At 24.5% G+C, this 18,320-nt stretch overlaps 1 protein-coding gene across 1 annotated transcript in view; it reads left to right on the top strand.

Moving 5' to 3' along the window:
- LOC127288185 (uncharacterized) overlaps nucleotides 1–4,392 on the top strand; it is a 37,269-nt gene extending 32,877 nt beyond the window's left edge. The window contains exon 4 of the mRNA XM_051315493.1: nucleotides 3,084–4,392. Within this exon, the coding sequence (XP_051171450.1) occupies nucleotides 3,084–3,106 (23 nt within the window). The 3' untranslated portion in view covers nucleotides 3,107–4,392. The remainder of the gene's footprint in view (nucleotides 1–3,083) is intronic.
- The last annotated feature ends 13,928 nt before the right edge of the window (nucleotides 4,393–18,320 follow it).

The raw sequence follows: 18,320 nt of genomic DNA, 5'->3' as shown, positions 1-18,320 counted from the left end.
TACTACGGAAAATAATACTATAGCAACAGTTTATATGGAAACGATTACTATAGCAACGGTACCGTGGAAATGGTTTCCATGGAAACGGATACCATAGCAACGGTTACTACGGAAAAAAATACCATAGCAACAGTTTATATGGAAACGATTACTATAGCAACGGTACTGTGAAAATGGTTAACATGGAAACGGATACCATAGCAACGATTACTACGGAAATGGTTACCATAGCAACGGTACTGTGGAAATGGTTACCATGGAAACGGATACCATAGCAACGGTAACTACGGAAATGGTTACCATAGCAACGGTACTGTGGAAATGGTTACCATGGAAACGGATACCATAGCAACGGTTACTACGGAAAATAATACTATAGCAACAGTTTATATGGAAACGATTACTATAGCAACGGTACCGTGGAAATGGTTACCATGGAAACGGATACCATAGCAACGGTTACTATGGAAATGGTTACCATAGCAACGGTTTCTATGGAAACGATTACTATAGCAACGGTACCGTTGAAATGGTTACCATAACAACAGTTGCTATTGTATTGGTTACAATAGAAACGGTTACTGTAGCAACGGTGCTATGGAAATCACTTCCATGGAAATGGTTACCATGGCAACGGTTTCTATGAAAACGATTACTATAGCAACGGTACTGTGGAAATGGTTACCATGGAAGTGGGTACCATGGAAACGGATACCATAGCGACGGTTACTACGGAAATGGTTAGCATAGCAACGGTACTGTGGAAATGGTTACCATGGAAACGGATACCATAGCAACGGTTACTACGGAAAATAATACCATAGCAACAGTTGCTATTGTATTGGTTACCATAGAAACGGTTACTGTAGCAACGGTGCTATGGAAATCACTTCCATGGAAATGGTTACCATGGCAACAGTTTTTATGGAAATAGTTACAATAGCAACAGATACCAACGGTTGCTATGGTTTTGGTTTTCAAATATAATTTGCATTAGAATTATAATTTTTTAATATTAAATAATTACTTGAATAAAATATATTTAAATAAATAATGAAACAAATATTTTTAAAAAAAGAAATCTTTCTATTTTTTTTTATTATATAAATAAGGGAAACGGAAACTAATGAAAATGCAAATAGATAATAATTAAAAAAAAAAAAAATAATTCGCGTCCTTGTTTATTATATCACATCCTTTTTTTTTGTTTTAAAATAACAAATACTGAATTTTCATTTTTTTTTTATTTAGATAAATAATTTGGATTATAAATTCCCCAATGAATATTATTAATATTTTCTAAAACAAGTAATTATAATCATTAATAATACAAAAAAAGGAAACGTGCGTAAATTTACAACCATTATAGTTTAATGAATTGGATTTTTTATTTTGAGCATTAAAATAATTGTCACGTGCGATAATTAGTAAAATAAAAAAAAATGAATCTTTTGCGAAATTTTGTTTCGTGAAACAATTATTTATATATATATATATATATATATATATATATATATATATATTTTCCGTGTGCAAAGAAACCTCTCATTTTGCTTTATATATTGAAGTTGGAATGCTCTGATTTTATACTGTTAGTGTAATTATTTTCTTACTCACTCGACACGGTTTCAATTTTTCCGATACGTTAATCAACGTGTTACACTCTCGTTTCACAGTTACTGACAAGCGCGATATTTATTCACTTTGAAATATTTTAGAAAGTCGACAAGGTCATATTTTTAAATTATATGTACTCATGAAAAATCTAATAAGAAAATTCTAATCAATATCAAATCAAATATAATATTGGATTTAATATAATTTAAAAAAAAAGGTTTGAGAGAATATCTGAAGGCTTTTCTTTAGACTTTTTTTTTGCTATTTTGTTTCTACTTTTGTAAAATTGAATATTAAGCAAAAAAAAAATTTATTTGGTGAAGAGACTATGATATGGAATACAAGAAGAAATTTTGGATAAAATTGAGATAAATTTGTGAAATAGAAAAAAATATTATTTTTCTTATTAAAAATCAAGAGAGTTAAAGAAAATTTAATTTTTTTGGAAAAATATTTAATAATCATTAAAATAGTTTTAAGTAACATTCATCTCATTCTTGGATTTCGCCTCGTATGTATTTTCGTTAATACTTTCTATATTTTAAATTAATTGATACTTTCTTATCAGAAAATTTTGTTAATTGCTGAAATTAATTTTGTACTGTGCGGTGTAGAAAATTAAATATTCGTGATAAATAGCGGAAGTTCTTCTTGTAGAAGAATGAGTGCTATCAAAACTTTCTTTTCAAATAAGAGCACACAGATTTGTTTTCTAAGTTAATTAAATCGAGAGCTATCATCGCATCTCTATTATTTCGCGAACAACCACTCCCCACACATTTCTAAATCTATTTTTATTGCAGAGCTTAGATATTTAGATTATTAATTAATTAATTATTAAAATTACTAATTTTTTTATTTTTTTATCGTAAGTTAATTAATTTTTTTTCCTATTTGTTTAACTATCTATAATCTATTTTATTTATATTCTTATTCAATTATTTTTCATTTATTTCTTTCTTCGTGAACTAACGGAAAAAAAAATCAAATCTATTATCTCCCATGGCGGGAATCGAACACCGACTTTTTCTACGTGTGGATAGGGTGCTCTAACCAATTGAGCTAACGATGTGTTTGGTTTTAGAGAACCCGATTGGAATTGAATTGAATATTGTTATATTCCAAAAACTCAAAATTTCGGAACAATTTTTTCTAAATTTGCACATTTTTTGTAAACTAAATTAATTTAATGCAAAAAATTTCAAATTATTAATTCAAGAGAATCTTTTTAAAAGTTTTATTAGTAAATTTCTCGCTTGATGATTTTTAATGTATTCTATAATATGTAAAACTTAAAAGATTCAGAAGTCACGCCTTTAAGAATATAATTTTCTGCATTTTAACTTCAATGCCACTTCCGCATCTCTTTTTCTTTATTATTTTTTTTTTTTTGCCTTGTTCTTTCTTTCTCTTATTTTTTCATTTCTTTACACGTCTCTCAATTTCTCTTTGTTTATTTGTTTCAGCTTTCTTCGCTTATTTCTACTAATTTGAAATTGCCAAGAAATGCCATGATTTAACCGGATGTCGAGGTCGGATAACAAGGAGCGGAAATTTCACAAACCGAAATTAAAAGCTGGATGTCCTCGATATATAATAATTCGGTAAAATGAAATTTCGCAATTATAATATTTTTTTTTTTTTTGCGATGACATGGAGTGTATGACGTATAAAAGAAGACACAATTCGCTTGTGAAAGCGCAAACGACAATATTAGTTTTAATAAATTCAAAAAAAGAAAAAAAGAAAAATGATAAAATTACAGAAAATAATATTTTTCACTTATTAATAATTTTCAAAGAAAAAAAAAAAGTAACATTAAAAGTTAATTAATAAAAATAAATTTAAAATTTTATCATTATTTGATTCTTTTAGTTAAATATGAAAATTTGTAATAATTTTGAAAAAAAAAAATAATTTTCCTTTATAAGGGAAAAAAACAATTATTTTAAAAGAAAATTGTTTCTTTTGAAATAAGTAAAATATAATAAAAAAAAATAGTTTAATAAAATATCTTATGATAAAGTGAATAATATACGTGAAATTGAATAAGTTATAAAGAATTTAATAAATAATCCTAAATTAAATAAGTTACCTACAATATAATTTTATTTATTCTACATTATGAATATAGAATAATTTATAAATTAGATAAAAATAAAATAAATTATAAACAAAATTATAAATGGAGCAAATAATAAATTATATTAATTAATTTGCTTGTTAATAATTGTCAAAACAAAAATTTAATAAAATAATTTAGTCCTTTCGTAAAATATTTCTAAAAAAGTTTGGCAAAATTTTTTTTTTTTATTAAAAATGTGTCATATTTTCTGTGTTTTTATTTTTGCATGTGTGAATTAATTTAATAATAATATATTGTATCCACAGATCTGTGTAACACACTGCCAAGCAAAAAGACGATTAAATATATTATTAAGTAGATGCGTTTAGACGCATGCGACCAGAGTCATTAATATAATATTTATTACTTTGTAAACTGTAATATCTCATTACGTAGGTAAAAAAAAAAAAAAAAAAAAAAAAAAATATCACAGACCAATGTGCATCAGATTTGACAAGGTCGGTCATGCACGCACCCGATATATGTTACCAAGGAGGACTCTCTCTCTCCTACGTGTGAATGATTCTTTTTTTTTTTTTTTAATTTTTCATTATATTCAGTGAAAACCTAATTGTAAATATATTGTGTAAAATATAAGATTATTGTCTTCTTAGATCTAAGGTTCACTGAATAAAGATGTCAATGTAGAATTAAGACTCTTCATTTTCCTGTTTTTTTTTCTTTTTTTTTTTTACCTAAACAATTTACTATTATCAAATAAATATTTACATGAACCAAATAATTTTTTTTTACTTGAACCAAATAATTTTTATTTAAATTAAATAAATTGTATTTGAAACAATAATTTCAGTACTTGAAACAATTACGATTTGATTAACAACAGAAATTATTTGGTTTAAAATAAATCTTATTTTATTTGCTTTAAATAAAAAAAAGCAAATAATAAATAAAGAAGTAAATAAAAAAAAACAAAAATAATAATAATTAGTTTTATTTTACAACTTAGATACAACTCTATTATATTCTCCAATATTAATAATGTAACTTTTACGATTTGTTTATGATTTATGATTTATAAACGGATATTTATGGAATAATTTCTATTTCAGTGATATATATATATATATATATATATATATATATATATATATATATTCTGATTTAAAGAGTTCTTCTCGAAAGTTCCTTTTTTTCAGTTTTTTGAATAAATTGCGCTCACTATGTCACGCTCTACTTGATGAGTTTTCTTACATTAAATTAATATGAAAATTAAAAGGGAAATTTCAAATCAAAAGAAGAAAAATGACGATTTTAGTAAAGTGATATCGTGAAAAATTCCTCCTCTTATTATAAGAGTTTTGAAAAGAAAAAACTCTCACGACAATTAGCTAAGTAATATTAAATTTATATATATATATACATATATATATATACATATATATATATATATATACATATATATATATACATATATAATATAAAGAAATGTCTACATGCGTTGAATATGTGCGAAAGTTTTGCCATAGACATTTGCACTCGCTCGCTCGAGATATTCAGACGCACCGCCGACTCTCACTAAAAGTCTTCAAACGTGGAGAAACGTCTTACCAAAGACGTCAGCCTTTTAATAACCTTCAATTTTCTTTTTTATATTAAAAAGAAAAGTGCATTCTTTCGAAAGAAAAAAAAATAATTTTTTTTTTTTAAGAATCAAAACAATAGACACGACAAAATCAAATAAAATCATAATCGTTATTAAATATATAAAAAAATAATTATAAATGATTAAAAATAAATTAATTATTTAAATAAATTATTCGACTTAAATTATTATTTTCTAATTCATATTTAAAATACAGTGAAAGAAAAATTTATTTCATTCAAATAATCGCTTGACTATTATCAAGTAAATATTTATACTTAAAGCAAATAAATATAGTCCACCAATTATTTGAATTTTTTTTCCGCGTATTATTTTGTATTCTATTTAAATTACTTAATTATTTTCTCTAATCTTAGTTAATTGGTTAAATTTTCAATTAATTTAATTTAAAATTAATTAATTAAATTAATTTCTTTTATTTAATTTAAGGTCTAATTAAATTAGCCGTATTTGATCTAATTTACATTTAACATTCGTAAAATTCGAAATAAACAGAGAAAACAGGAAAAATAACTAAAGTAAAAAAAAAAAAAAAAGTGGTAAAATTATGATTTCCCTTTTAATTAAAAATTGTCAGATGAGGAAATTAAATTTTTTTTCCTGCAATCCTCAATATATAATATATATCGTGAATAAAATTGGCATAACTTTTTACACTTCAATATATAAATGCGTTTAATTAAATGGTTACAAAATTGACGCGAGATTTTGTATACGTATATATCCTATAAAATGAAAAAAAAAAAAAAAAAAAAAATTAAGTGCAACTTTCGCCACACCTAAATTACGACTATGTATCATATAATTCAGAGGTTGAACACGGTGATATGGACGATTCTCTTCTCGTCGGAAATGAAATCAAAAGTATATATAGCATATATATAAGAACCATTAAAACTAGACTTCAAGGACGCGTGAATGCGGACCTCATGCAGCCATCGATTTTGTAATGTAATTCTAATACAATCAAATCATTCGTTATAAGAAACAAAAGAAAAAAGTTTTATATATATTAGGAAAATAATAATTGTAATAAAAAAAAATTTTCTTATTTCGTAAAATTTTTATAATACAAGCTACTGCAGAATTTGATACTTTGAAGTAAAATTTTTTTTTTTACTTTGAATAAAAGTAGAACTTGAATGCGGAATTGACCTGATTTGAAAGACATGAAACCACATACACACATAACGATTGCAGGTGTCAAATAACATTTGGTGAACCGCGGAATGAGATTTATTCAAAATAATAGTGCAACTTTCTCATTTTGTTGATTTCGAGAAATTCAACTTAAAGTAAACGAAAAAGAAACACTTTTCTAGTTTTCTATTGAAAAAAAAAATAAATAAATAAACTGACTGCTGTAACAGCCATTGGTTATAATTATCATTAATTGTAATTGTAAAAAAAATTTTGTAACTACCATAAATTGTAACAACAATATATTGTAACTATCATAAAATTAATTACAATTTTTTGTAACAATTTAGTTGTAACAATTGTCAGTTGTAACTACCATTCATTATAATAATCATATATTGCAAGTACCATTAATATTGGAATTACTATTAGTCGTCAGTTGTAATTATCATTTGTTGTAACTACCATTAGTTATTATTACCATTGATTATAGTTACAATTTGTTGTAACTACCATTGGTTAAAACTACCATTTGTTGTAACTACCATTATTTAAAATCTCTATTAATTGTAACTGCCATTGGTTGTAATTACCATTGGTTAAAACTACCATCGGTTAAAACTATCATTGGTTACAATTACTATTGGTTGTAATTAACATTGGTTTTTTTTACCATTGGTTAATACTACCATCGATTTAAACTATCATTGGTTATAATTTACTATTGGTTATAACTAACATTGGTTTTTTACCATTGGTTGAAACTACCATTAGTTATAATTTACTATTGATTGTAACTACCATTGGTTAAAACTACCATTGGTTTAAACTATCATTGGTTATAATTACTATTGGTTGTAATTAACATTGGTTTTTTTAACATTCGTTAAAACTACCATCGGTTTAAACTATCATTGGTTATAATTACTATTGGTTGTAACTAACATTGGTTTTTTTTACCATTGGTTGAAACTACCATTAGTTATAATTTACTATTGGTTGTAACTACCATTGTTTAAAACTACCATCGGTTAAAACTATCATTGGTTAGAATTACTATTGGTTGTAATTAACATTGGTTTTTTACCATTGGTTAAAACTATCATTAGTTATAATTTACTATTGGTTGTAACTACCATTGGTTTAAACAATCATTGGTTACAATTTACTATTGGTTATAACTAACATTGGTTTTATTTACCATTGGTTGAAACTACCATTAGTTATAATTTACTATTGGTTGTAACTACCATTGTTTAAAACTACCATCGGTTAAAACTATCATTGGTTAGAATTACTATTGGTTGTAATTAACATTGGTTTTTTTACCATTGGTTATAACTATCATTAGTTATAATTTACTATTGGTTGTAACTACCATTGGTTTAAACAATCATTGGTTACAATTTACTATTGGTTATAACTAACATTGGTTTTATTTACCATTGGTTGAAACTACCATTAGTTATAATTTACTATTGGTTGTAACTACCATTGGTTAAAATTTCCATCGTCTAAAACTACCTTAGTTATAACTACGATTTGTTGTAATTACCATTGGTTAAAACTACCATTACATTGGTTGTAATTACCATTAGTTTTAACTACCATTAATTAAAAGAACCATTAATCGTAACAAAAATCAGTAATAATTACCGCAATTAATTAGCAAAAGTGATTAAAATTTTTTTTTTTTTTTAATTTAAAATTATTAACCTCAATTTATTAAATTTAATCCATTTATTAAAATATAAGACACGGAAGTGTTATAATAACTGTAAATGATTACCAGAGATAAGCAAAGTTGCTATTGCGAAATAGTGAAAAATGCAAAAGTTGAAAGTTTTATAATTGTACAAATAAGCAAATTAAACGTGTCCACAACGAAAGTTGTTTGCATTTAAACAATCCTAAAATATATGTAATAATAATAATATATATTTATATTTCATATAATTTCTTGTGAGCGCTTTTTTCTTTCTTTTTTTACAAAAAAAAATTGTGTGTTTTATAAATTATTCAAAAGTAACCATTGCTTTTAAATAGATGTCAATGGCGTGTTATTTTTTGCTTGTAAAAAAAATATAAGAAGATAATAAACAATTTCTGTATGAATAAATTATATATATATATATATATATATATATATATATATATATATATTATTAATAATAAACATTGATCTAATTCCTTCACACAATTATTGAATAAGGCTAATGAAGGTGAGTCAGTGTGTGTATCACTATCTTCTTATTTTTATTTATTAATTTTCTAATAATAATAATTATAATTTCATTTATATTATTTATATAATAATATTGTTGTATTTATTAATTTTTTATATCATTAAAAAAGTATTAATACATTTTTATTTTTTATATCTTTGAAACCCAAAAATATTATTATTATTATTATTATTATTATTATTATTATTATTATTATTATTATTTACGATTTATTTTTGTTTGTGGAGTGTAAATTTTTGTTCACTTGTTTAATTTTTAATTAGATTGATTATTGATGAAAAGTTACTTAAAAGATATTTAAAAAAAAAATTGTTCAAAAAAAAAATCAACTGCCATTAATGATATTTATTAAAAACAAATTCAATTTAAATGTCCACTTTGCTATACTGACCAGCTAAGTGGATCTGACACCACACTGGTAACGTATGACATTTTCTCGCTATATACTCGAAACACGTTTAGATTGACACTTTAATTTATTTCCCAACGTAACTACCTACGGAGATTTAAAAAAAAAAAAAAAAAAAAAAAAATACACATTCGAGATTCTGGACACGGATGAGTAATTGTCATCGAAAAAAAAAATTGATACGAAAATTAATTAAAAAAAAGTTTTTACTACATCTAATCGTTATTAATATATTTATTATTATTTATTTTTTTTATTTACAGTTTACCAACTTCGTAATATTCCAGAAGTAACAGATAAAATACACATTAACCACCCACAAGAGTTTTTCGTAAATTCCTTTCATTTAGAGCTGGCAAAAGTGGGAGAACCAGTCTTAATTAAAATAAATTTAATGACTTTTAAATTCCCTAAATGGCTGCCAAGTATTGCATAAAATATATATATATATAAACACATCGGAGAAAGGGGTTACAGAAGCATATCCTGAGAATATTGTTATACACAATTGATAAGGAAATAAAAATATTTTTCAATTTTTTACCCGTTCTTTTTTTTTGGAAAAAAAAATTTAATTAATCTAAAAAAAAAAAGAAAAATAGGAAAAAAATCACATATTCTATTTAGAGGACAATATTGGAATTTTGAAAATTGATCGAAATTGCCTCAGAGGCAATTTTCGATCAAACTCAAACCCCTCCCCTTCCCTTTGAATGGCAGTAAATCAGGAAAATAACTTACGGGTTCGATGAGGCCATCCCTTAGGCTTCCCGCAGGATTACCGGACAAAGACCTTCTTTCCGCGTCATTTAATGCCTCTAACTTAAAGAGTCCCTTGTTTCTTTGTTTTCGCCTATCGCGTGCGCCTCGTACTAGACCAATTTATATCTTTTTTTTTTTTTCTTTTTTTTTTTTCATGTCCAAGTCTGCTACTGATAGGTATAAAAACAAAATCTATTTTATTGCAGGTATTTATTGTATATCGAAATGTCACCTTTTACAATGATAAAAAAAAGAATTTTTTTTTAATAACGAAATACAAAAGCGACTGTAAAAAATTAGGGTTTTTGAATTAGTGAGAGTTTACTAATTTAAATTAACGAAAATTTGTTTATTATAATTTTTAGAAATTCACTAAAACTGAAATAAATATTACTAAATTAAATAGTAATATTTTACTATTAATAATAATGATAGAATTATAAATAATATAAAATAATAATTATAATAAATAAATTATCAAATAAATATTTACTTGGACCAAATAATTTTTTTGTTAATTTAATTGTGTTTGTAATACAGAAATTATTGTTCTAAATACAATTTATTTAATTTAAATATAAAAATTATTTGGTTCAAGTAAATATTTATTTGATAATAATGAAATAAATTGTTTTTTCTCTTCAGTATAGTGTACGAATTCTCATTAATTAAAATTTAGAGAGGAGGGACTATAATTTACCAAAAAGGAAACTTTTTTTGAGCACTTAAATTTATAAGAACAATGCGCGATGGAAAAAAAAATTTAATCCTAAAAAGAATATTATGTAATGAGCAAATGCAAATGTCCTCTTTCGTTGTGAAATAAATGACTTTTAATTAAAGAGTTTTATTTTTCATTGAAAGAAAGAGAGTGAGAGTAACACAAAGGGACTGATATTTATGGGCAGAGGCCCTGAAAAATTCCTGAGAGCAATTTTTAACGATAAATAAATGGTGTTGTAAAGATTTGCAATAATCACAAATACGTGGGCGCGTTGAGGGTGAAAAACTTGATGGCTACTTTTAATTTCTCCATGTACCTGCAAATTTGCAAATAATCTGTGAGCAAAAAAAAAAGAAAAAAAAAACATGAAATGAATGTTAAATATTGCCTACACGTTAATTATATTTCACCACACCTTTAACAATTTTTAAAGGACACATTTTCACCACCAGAAAAATAAAATTTTTTTTTTAAAATTTATTTTATCAATATTCAATATTTTTTCACTATTGCAAGAATAAAGGAAAACTAAAATATTAGCAAACATGTATAATGATTTTTTTTTTTCTAAATTCCCCATTTTTTATATTGCAAAATTCCAATAAAAAAGCCATCAATTAAAAATTGCTTGAAAACATAATTATTTGATCATATTTCTTTTTGGCAAATTATTTCGTCACAATTTACTCATGCGTTACTATAATATACGCAGAATAATCATCCTCTTATTTTTAATGTCAGAAATTGAAAGAGACCAGTTGAAAAAAAAAATCAACCACGATTAATGAAGAAAAGGAAGATTATATAACTTTTACTTTCTTACAAGTATTTCAAGGTAATAAAAATTGAAGAAGTTAGATCACAGTTAGAGAGAAATAAATGTCATAAGCATTTCATGCAAAAGTGAAATTAAACTAAAAAAAAAAAACAAACATATTTTTCAAGGATTACAATTATATATCACAGAAAATGTCGAGGGTTAAATGTTTTAATCAGGTGCAGGTTTGGCAGCTTCTAAGCTCACAAATATTATGTAATATTTTTAATAGCAAAAAGTGTTTGTGTGTGTGTATATGTGTATGTTTTTCCGGGACCCAGTTATCTACTAGAGCGTAAATATTCTATACATGCTAAGTATCATTGTTGGTAAAGAACTTCGCTTATATGAACATGTATTTTACTCGCAGAATGAAAAAAAAACTGGTTTGCATTTTGTCCAAATTATAGTATTAAAGTTTTATTTCATTCAATGATTTTCATTTTTTGTCCAATTTTTAAATATAAATTATATTTGATAGAAAAAAAAAAAATTAAAATTATATATTAAAACTATTGATTGCATTCCAAATTAAAAAAAAATAAATCATTAGTTGTAACTACCATTCGTTGTAATAACCATTTATTCAAATTACCATTGTTTGTAAAATAACTATCAATAGTTGTAACTACAATTAATTAAAAGTACCATTAGTTGTAACTACTATTTATTAAAACTACCATTCTTTAAAACTACCACAATAAAATTACCATTAGTTATAACTACCATTCGTTGTAACTACCATTTTCTGTAAATACTATTCGTTGTAAATATCATAATTTTTACTATCATTATTGTAAACTACCATTGGTTAAAACTACCACTGATTAAAACTATAATTGGTTAAAACTACCATTGATTACAGTTACCATTGGTTGTAACTACTATTGATTAAAACTACTATTAGTTGTAACTACTATTGATTAAAACTACTATTAGTTGTATCTATCATTGATTAAAATTACTATTAGTTGTATCTACCATTGATTACAGTTACCATTGGTTGTAACTACTATTGATTAAAACTACTATTAGTTGTAACTACTATTGATTAAAACTACTATTAGTTGTATCTATCATTGATTAAAATTACTATTAGTTGTATCTACCATTGATTACAGTTACCATTGATTGTAACTACCATTGATTACAGTTACCATTGGTTGTCACTACTATTAATTAAAACTACTATTAGTTGTAACTACTATTGATTAAAACTAATATTAGTTGTAACTACCATTGATTACAGTTACCATTGGTTGTCACTACTATTGATTAAAACTACTATTAGTTGTAACTACCATTGATTACAGTTACCATTGATTGTAACTACCATTGATTACAGTTACCATTGATTGTAACTACCATTGATTACAGTTATCATTGGTTGTCACTACTATTGATTAAAACTACTATTAGTTGTAACTACCATTGATTAGTTACCATTGGTTGTAACTACTATTGATTAAAACTACTATTAGTTGTAACCACCATTGATTACAGTTACCATTGGTTGTCACTACTATTGATTAAAACTACTATTAGTTGTAACTACCATTGATTACAGTTACCATTGATTGTAACTACCATTGATTACAGTTACCATTGATTGTAACTACCATTGATTACAGTTATCATTGGTTGTCACTACTATTGATTAAAACTACTATTAGTTGTAACTACCATTGATTAGTTACCATTGGTTGTAACTACTATTGATTAAAACTACTATTAGTTGTAACCACCATTGATTACAGTTACCATTGGTTGTAACTACAATTAGTTGAAACTACAATTGGTTGTAAGTGCGAATAGTTGTAATTACTATTAGTTAAAACTATCAACTGTTGTAACAACCATTTATTGTAACCACCATTAATTAAAATCTCTATTAATTGTAACAACCATTAATAAAAATTACTATTCTTTGTAACTACCATTAATTAAAAATCCCATTCTCTGAAACTACCATTCTCTATAAAAAGTTGTAATAAAATACAGTAACAAAAATGCAAATATTTTTCATGGCAATAAAATTTTTATAACTGAATTCACTATAATTTTATTTTTGAATCAATTTGAAAGTTGTAACTAAATAATTTTAACAATTAAAATGCATTGTCAATGAATTTTTAAACAATATATAAATTTTAATACATATTACTTGTAACAAATAACTGTCAGGAATAATAATTGTCATTGTTACATTTAAAAATTGCAAATGGTTGGAAAAAAAGAGAAATTGAGCCGGACAATATTCTTATTAGGTCCTGGTTTGAAATTGAACATAACACACACGTGACACATATCAGATAAATGTAATGATAGTTCTCGACTTAGAACGTGGGTGCGACAGGACTATGTAATATTTAAAATAATATAGAAATTATGTCTTTATATTTATTTCGCAATCATTTTTGTTTTGCATAAGTAAACTATTTTTTCTTCTTTTTGAGAAAATATATATATATTTTGTATCAATATAATAATATAGAATTATTAAAATTAGATTAATTTATTAGCTTAAAAAAATTTTTTAAATCTTTAAACATATCGAATGTGTAGAAATGTTTAAAAACAAATTTTATATTTTGCTATTTGGATTTTTATTGTTGATATATTATATTTATTTCGCACTTCTGATGAAAACATTTTTCCTTGGCCTCATCAATATTATTTCAACGTGGACACACTTTTCTGATGGACTTTTCTTGCTACAATGAATGGGAGAGTCGTGCATTACGAAAAAAAAAAAAAAAATAGTGAACAAAGCGATGAAGTCATTTTTCTTTTTTCATCAGTTCACACACAAGTGTTATAAGTGTCTTAAAAGTCTATATATACGAATTCTTTTGGTGCCTGTAAAAATTCATGAAATGCCGTCTGAATGTCTGCCAATATTCTTTTACACTAATCTTTTGAACTCGTCTGACAGTTCTCTGTGCCGCACTTTTGTTTGGGGGAGATGGCAGACAGCCAAAAAAAAAAAAACTAAATAAACTGTGACTTGACTCTCAATAAATGTCATAAATTGAAAACCACTTTAAATTGATTCCAATTTTGTAAATCAAAAAAAAAAAAAAAACTGGAAAATTAAAATACAAAAAAAAAATTAATTAAAAAAATACAATAAAGTAATAGAAAATTTTTCAAAATGTTACAATCATAATTTTTCTATTTTTATTCTATGTTGCAAATTTTTTTTATTTATTAAGGGGAGGGACCGGTGAAATTTCAGCCTACTGAAGTTATTATTGTTAAAGAGTGTCAATTTTTTTTCTGGCATAATTTAGGATCCAAAATTATTATAAATTATTAAAATTAAAAAAAAAAATTTTTTAGCCATTTTAGAAAATTTATTTTTTGGAAAAATTAAATTTCTTTAAATTCCATACGATTGATTGTTTAAAATCGTGAAAAAAGCGTAAAAAAAATTCGACAATAAAAAATAATGAAAATTGTGGAAGTAGTTGAATTTTTTTCAAAATTACCACTAAAATTGAAAGCAATCAAAATTGATCTTGTTTAGGGGTAATAATTTTTTTCAACATTTTTTTTCAACCAAAAATCTTATTCTACTGAGAAAAACAACAAAAGGTAATTTTTAACAATTTTACAAATATTTTTATTTTGCAAAATTTTCATTTTTTGAAAAAATTGAAATTTTTCAAAATCCATACGCTTGATTGTTTAGAATCATGAAACAAGCGTATAAAAAAATCGGCAGTCAAAAATAATTAAAATTGTGAGAGAAGTTTAAATTTTAAATTTTCGAGAATTTTGAATTTGATTTTAAAAATTATTAACAAATTTATAGTTTTTCAATATTTCATGATATATTATACATTTAAATAATTAATATTGTCAGAAAAAAAATTGACCACCCTTAAACAGCTTTAATTTTGATGTGTTAAAATTTCAGCGGTCCCTCCCCTTAAAATAAACTAAAAAAAAGTGAATGAATCGATTTAGCAGAGACTTGAACCTTCACTTAAATGGTACAGTAGATTTGAAACAAACTTCTCCCAAACACCGTTAGACTTCGCCATCAATCCATATCGTCAAAAGGCATTTAAAAAAAAAAATTTCAATTCAAATAAAAAAAATAATAATTTTTTCATCAACTACATTGAAATAATGCAAAATATATGTTTTGTTTTTAAACATTATATCAATTTTTTTCATACACGATGACTGCAAATCGAAAAATCATGTCAACATTTGAATAATATTGAATAATTTGCATATATAGATATAACAACATCACGTGCCATTTTTTTTTTTTTTTTTTAACAAAATTACGGTTTACAGGCGAAACTTTTATCTTTGTAAAATATCAACGCGATGGAGTGAAAACTCGTCTAACCGCCTTTCCCAGCGAGCACATGTGACCGTTTCTCAGAAGTGCGGAGAATTTAATATATATATATAAATATGTTTATACGGCGGTGCATTTAATTTTTTTTTTCATGACGTAATTAAATTGCAAGAAAATTATTGCATAAAATATGTTTCTATGCCATTAGGCAATTAGTATCATTATTTATCAAAAATGACTTTTCGCTATGAACGTCAATTTCAACATTATAATAATATTAATTAAAGAAATGTGCGAATTTGTCAAAAAGAAGGTCAAAAAATATATTTCTTATTTTTTACAAACAATTTGACAAAAAAAAAAAATAATAAAAGTGTAATTATGGTTAATTGTAATTATGATAAATTACAAGTATCATTAATATTAGTTATTATTTTTTTGTAGCAAAGCAGTTATTGTAATCATCATTCTTTGTAACTTCCATTTATTGTAAATTTCATTTATTGTAACTACCATTAATTACAACTACCATTTGTTGTAACTACTACTAATTAAAATTAGTATTAATTATCATTAATTGTAAATACCATTAATTGTTACCACCATACTTTGTAAATTATATTTATTGCAACTACCATTAATTACCATTTATTATAAATATCATTTATTGTAAATTTGGAACTATTATCAATTTTTAACCACTGGTTGTAACTACTATTTTTTACTATCATTGGTTATAAGTATCATTAAATCTAACTACCATTTATTATAACTATTATTTATTGTAAGTACCATTGGTTGTAACTACCATTTTTTACTATCATTGGTTATAAGTAGGTATTATTAGTTCTAACTACCATTAATTATAACTACCATTTTTTACTATCATTGGTTATAAGTATCATTAATTCTAACTACCATTTATTATAACTATTATTTATTGTAACTACCATTGGTTGTAACTACTATTTTTTACTATCATTAATTCTAACTACCATTAATTATAACTATTATTTATTGTAACTACCATTGGTTGTAACTACTATTTTTTACTATCATTGGTTATAAGTATCATTAATTCTAACTACTATTTATTATAACTATTATTTATTGTAAGAACCATTGGTTGTAACTACCATTGATTACAGTTACCATTGGTTGTAACTACCATTGATTAAAGTTACCATTGGTTGTAACTACCATTGATTACAGTTACCATTGGTTGTAACTACTTTTTTTTACTATCATTGGTTATAAGTATCATTAATTCTAAATACTATTTATTATAACTATTATTTATTGTAAGTACCTTTGGTTGTAACTACCGTTTTTTACTATCATTAGTTGTAACTACCATTATTTACTATCATTGGTTATAAGTAGGTATCATTAGTTCTAACTACCATTAATTATAACTATTATTTATTGTAACTACCATTTTTTACTATCATTGGTTATAAGTATCATTAATTCTAACTACCATTTATTATAACTATTATTTATTGTAACTACCATTGGTTGTAACTACCATTTTTACTATCATTGGTTGTAACTACCATTTTTTACTATCATTGGTTATAAGTATCATTAATTTTAACTACCATTAATTATAACTGTTATTTATTGAAACTACCATTAATTCTAACTACCACTGGTTGCAAGTAATATTAATTAAAATTACTATAAATATTAATTATCATTAATTGCAACTACCATGAATTTTTGCTATTATTGGCTGTAAATAGCATTAATTGTAACTACCATTAATTATAGCTACCATTAATTGTAAATATCATTAATTCTAGCTACTATTTATTATAAATGTCATTTATTGTAACTATTATTTATTGTAACTATCATTTATTGTAACTATCATTTATTGTAACTATCATTTATTGTAACTATCATTGGTTGTAACTACTATTTTTTACTATCATTAATTCTAACTACCATTAATTATAACTATTATTTATTGTAACTACCATTGGTTGTAACTACTATTTTTTACTATGATTGGTTATAAGTATCATTAATTTTAAATACTATTTATTATAACTATTATTTATTGTAAGTACCATTGGTTGTAACTACCATTATTTACAATTACCATTGGTTGTAACAACCACTAATTGTAACTATAATGAAATGTAACTTCCATTAAATAAAATTATTATCATTTGTTACTACCATTAATTAAAATTTGCAAAAATTGTAACTACTATTGTTTGAAACTACCATTACAAGTATCATGGGCTCTAACTGTGATGAATGCATTATTAATTGAAACCAAATTGAATTAAAAGGAATTACTGACTCGATTGGAAAAATTAAAATAATTAGAAAACTAAAAATTTGAAAAATATAAAACAATGAAGAGAAATTAATTTTCACTTTCTTTTTTTTTCCAATTCGAAGCAACTTTTACAGAAGACCGTCAGTCACAACAAGAAGTTCGCTAGGGTCAGGTCGTCGACACAAAATCACGTTAGCAGACGAAACGATGAAGCCCATCAATTCTTTTTTTTTCTAGGATTATAT

Source organism: Leptopilina boulardi, unplaced genomic scaffold (genome assembly GCF_019393585.1).
Source record: "Leptopilina boulardi isolate dan_hultmark-lab unplaced genomic scaffold, ZJU_Lbou_2.1 LbouV2_38, whole genome shotgun sequence".
In the NCBI taxonomy this organism is placed as follows: domain Eukaryota; kingdom Metazoa; phylum Arthropoda; class Insecta; order Hymenoptera; family Figitidae; genus Leptopilina; species Leptopilina boulardi.
The sequence above is the reverse complement of the archived record's forward strand: the minus strand, read 5'-3'. Positions and strand labels throughout refer to the sequence as shown.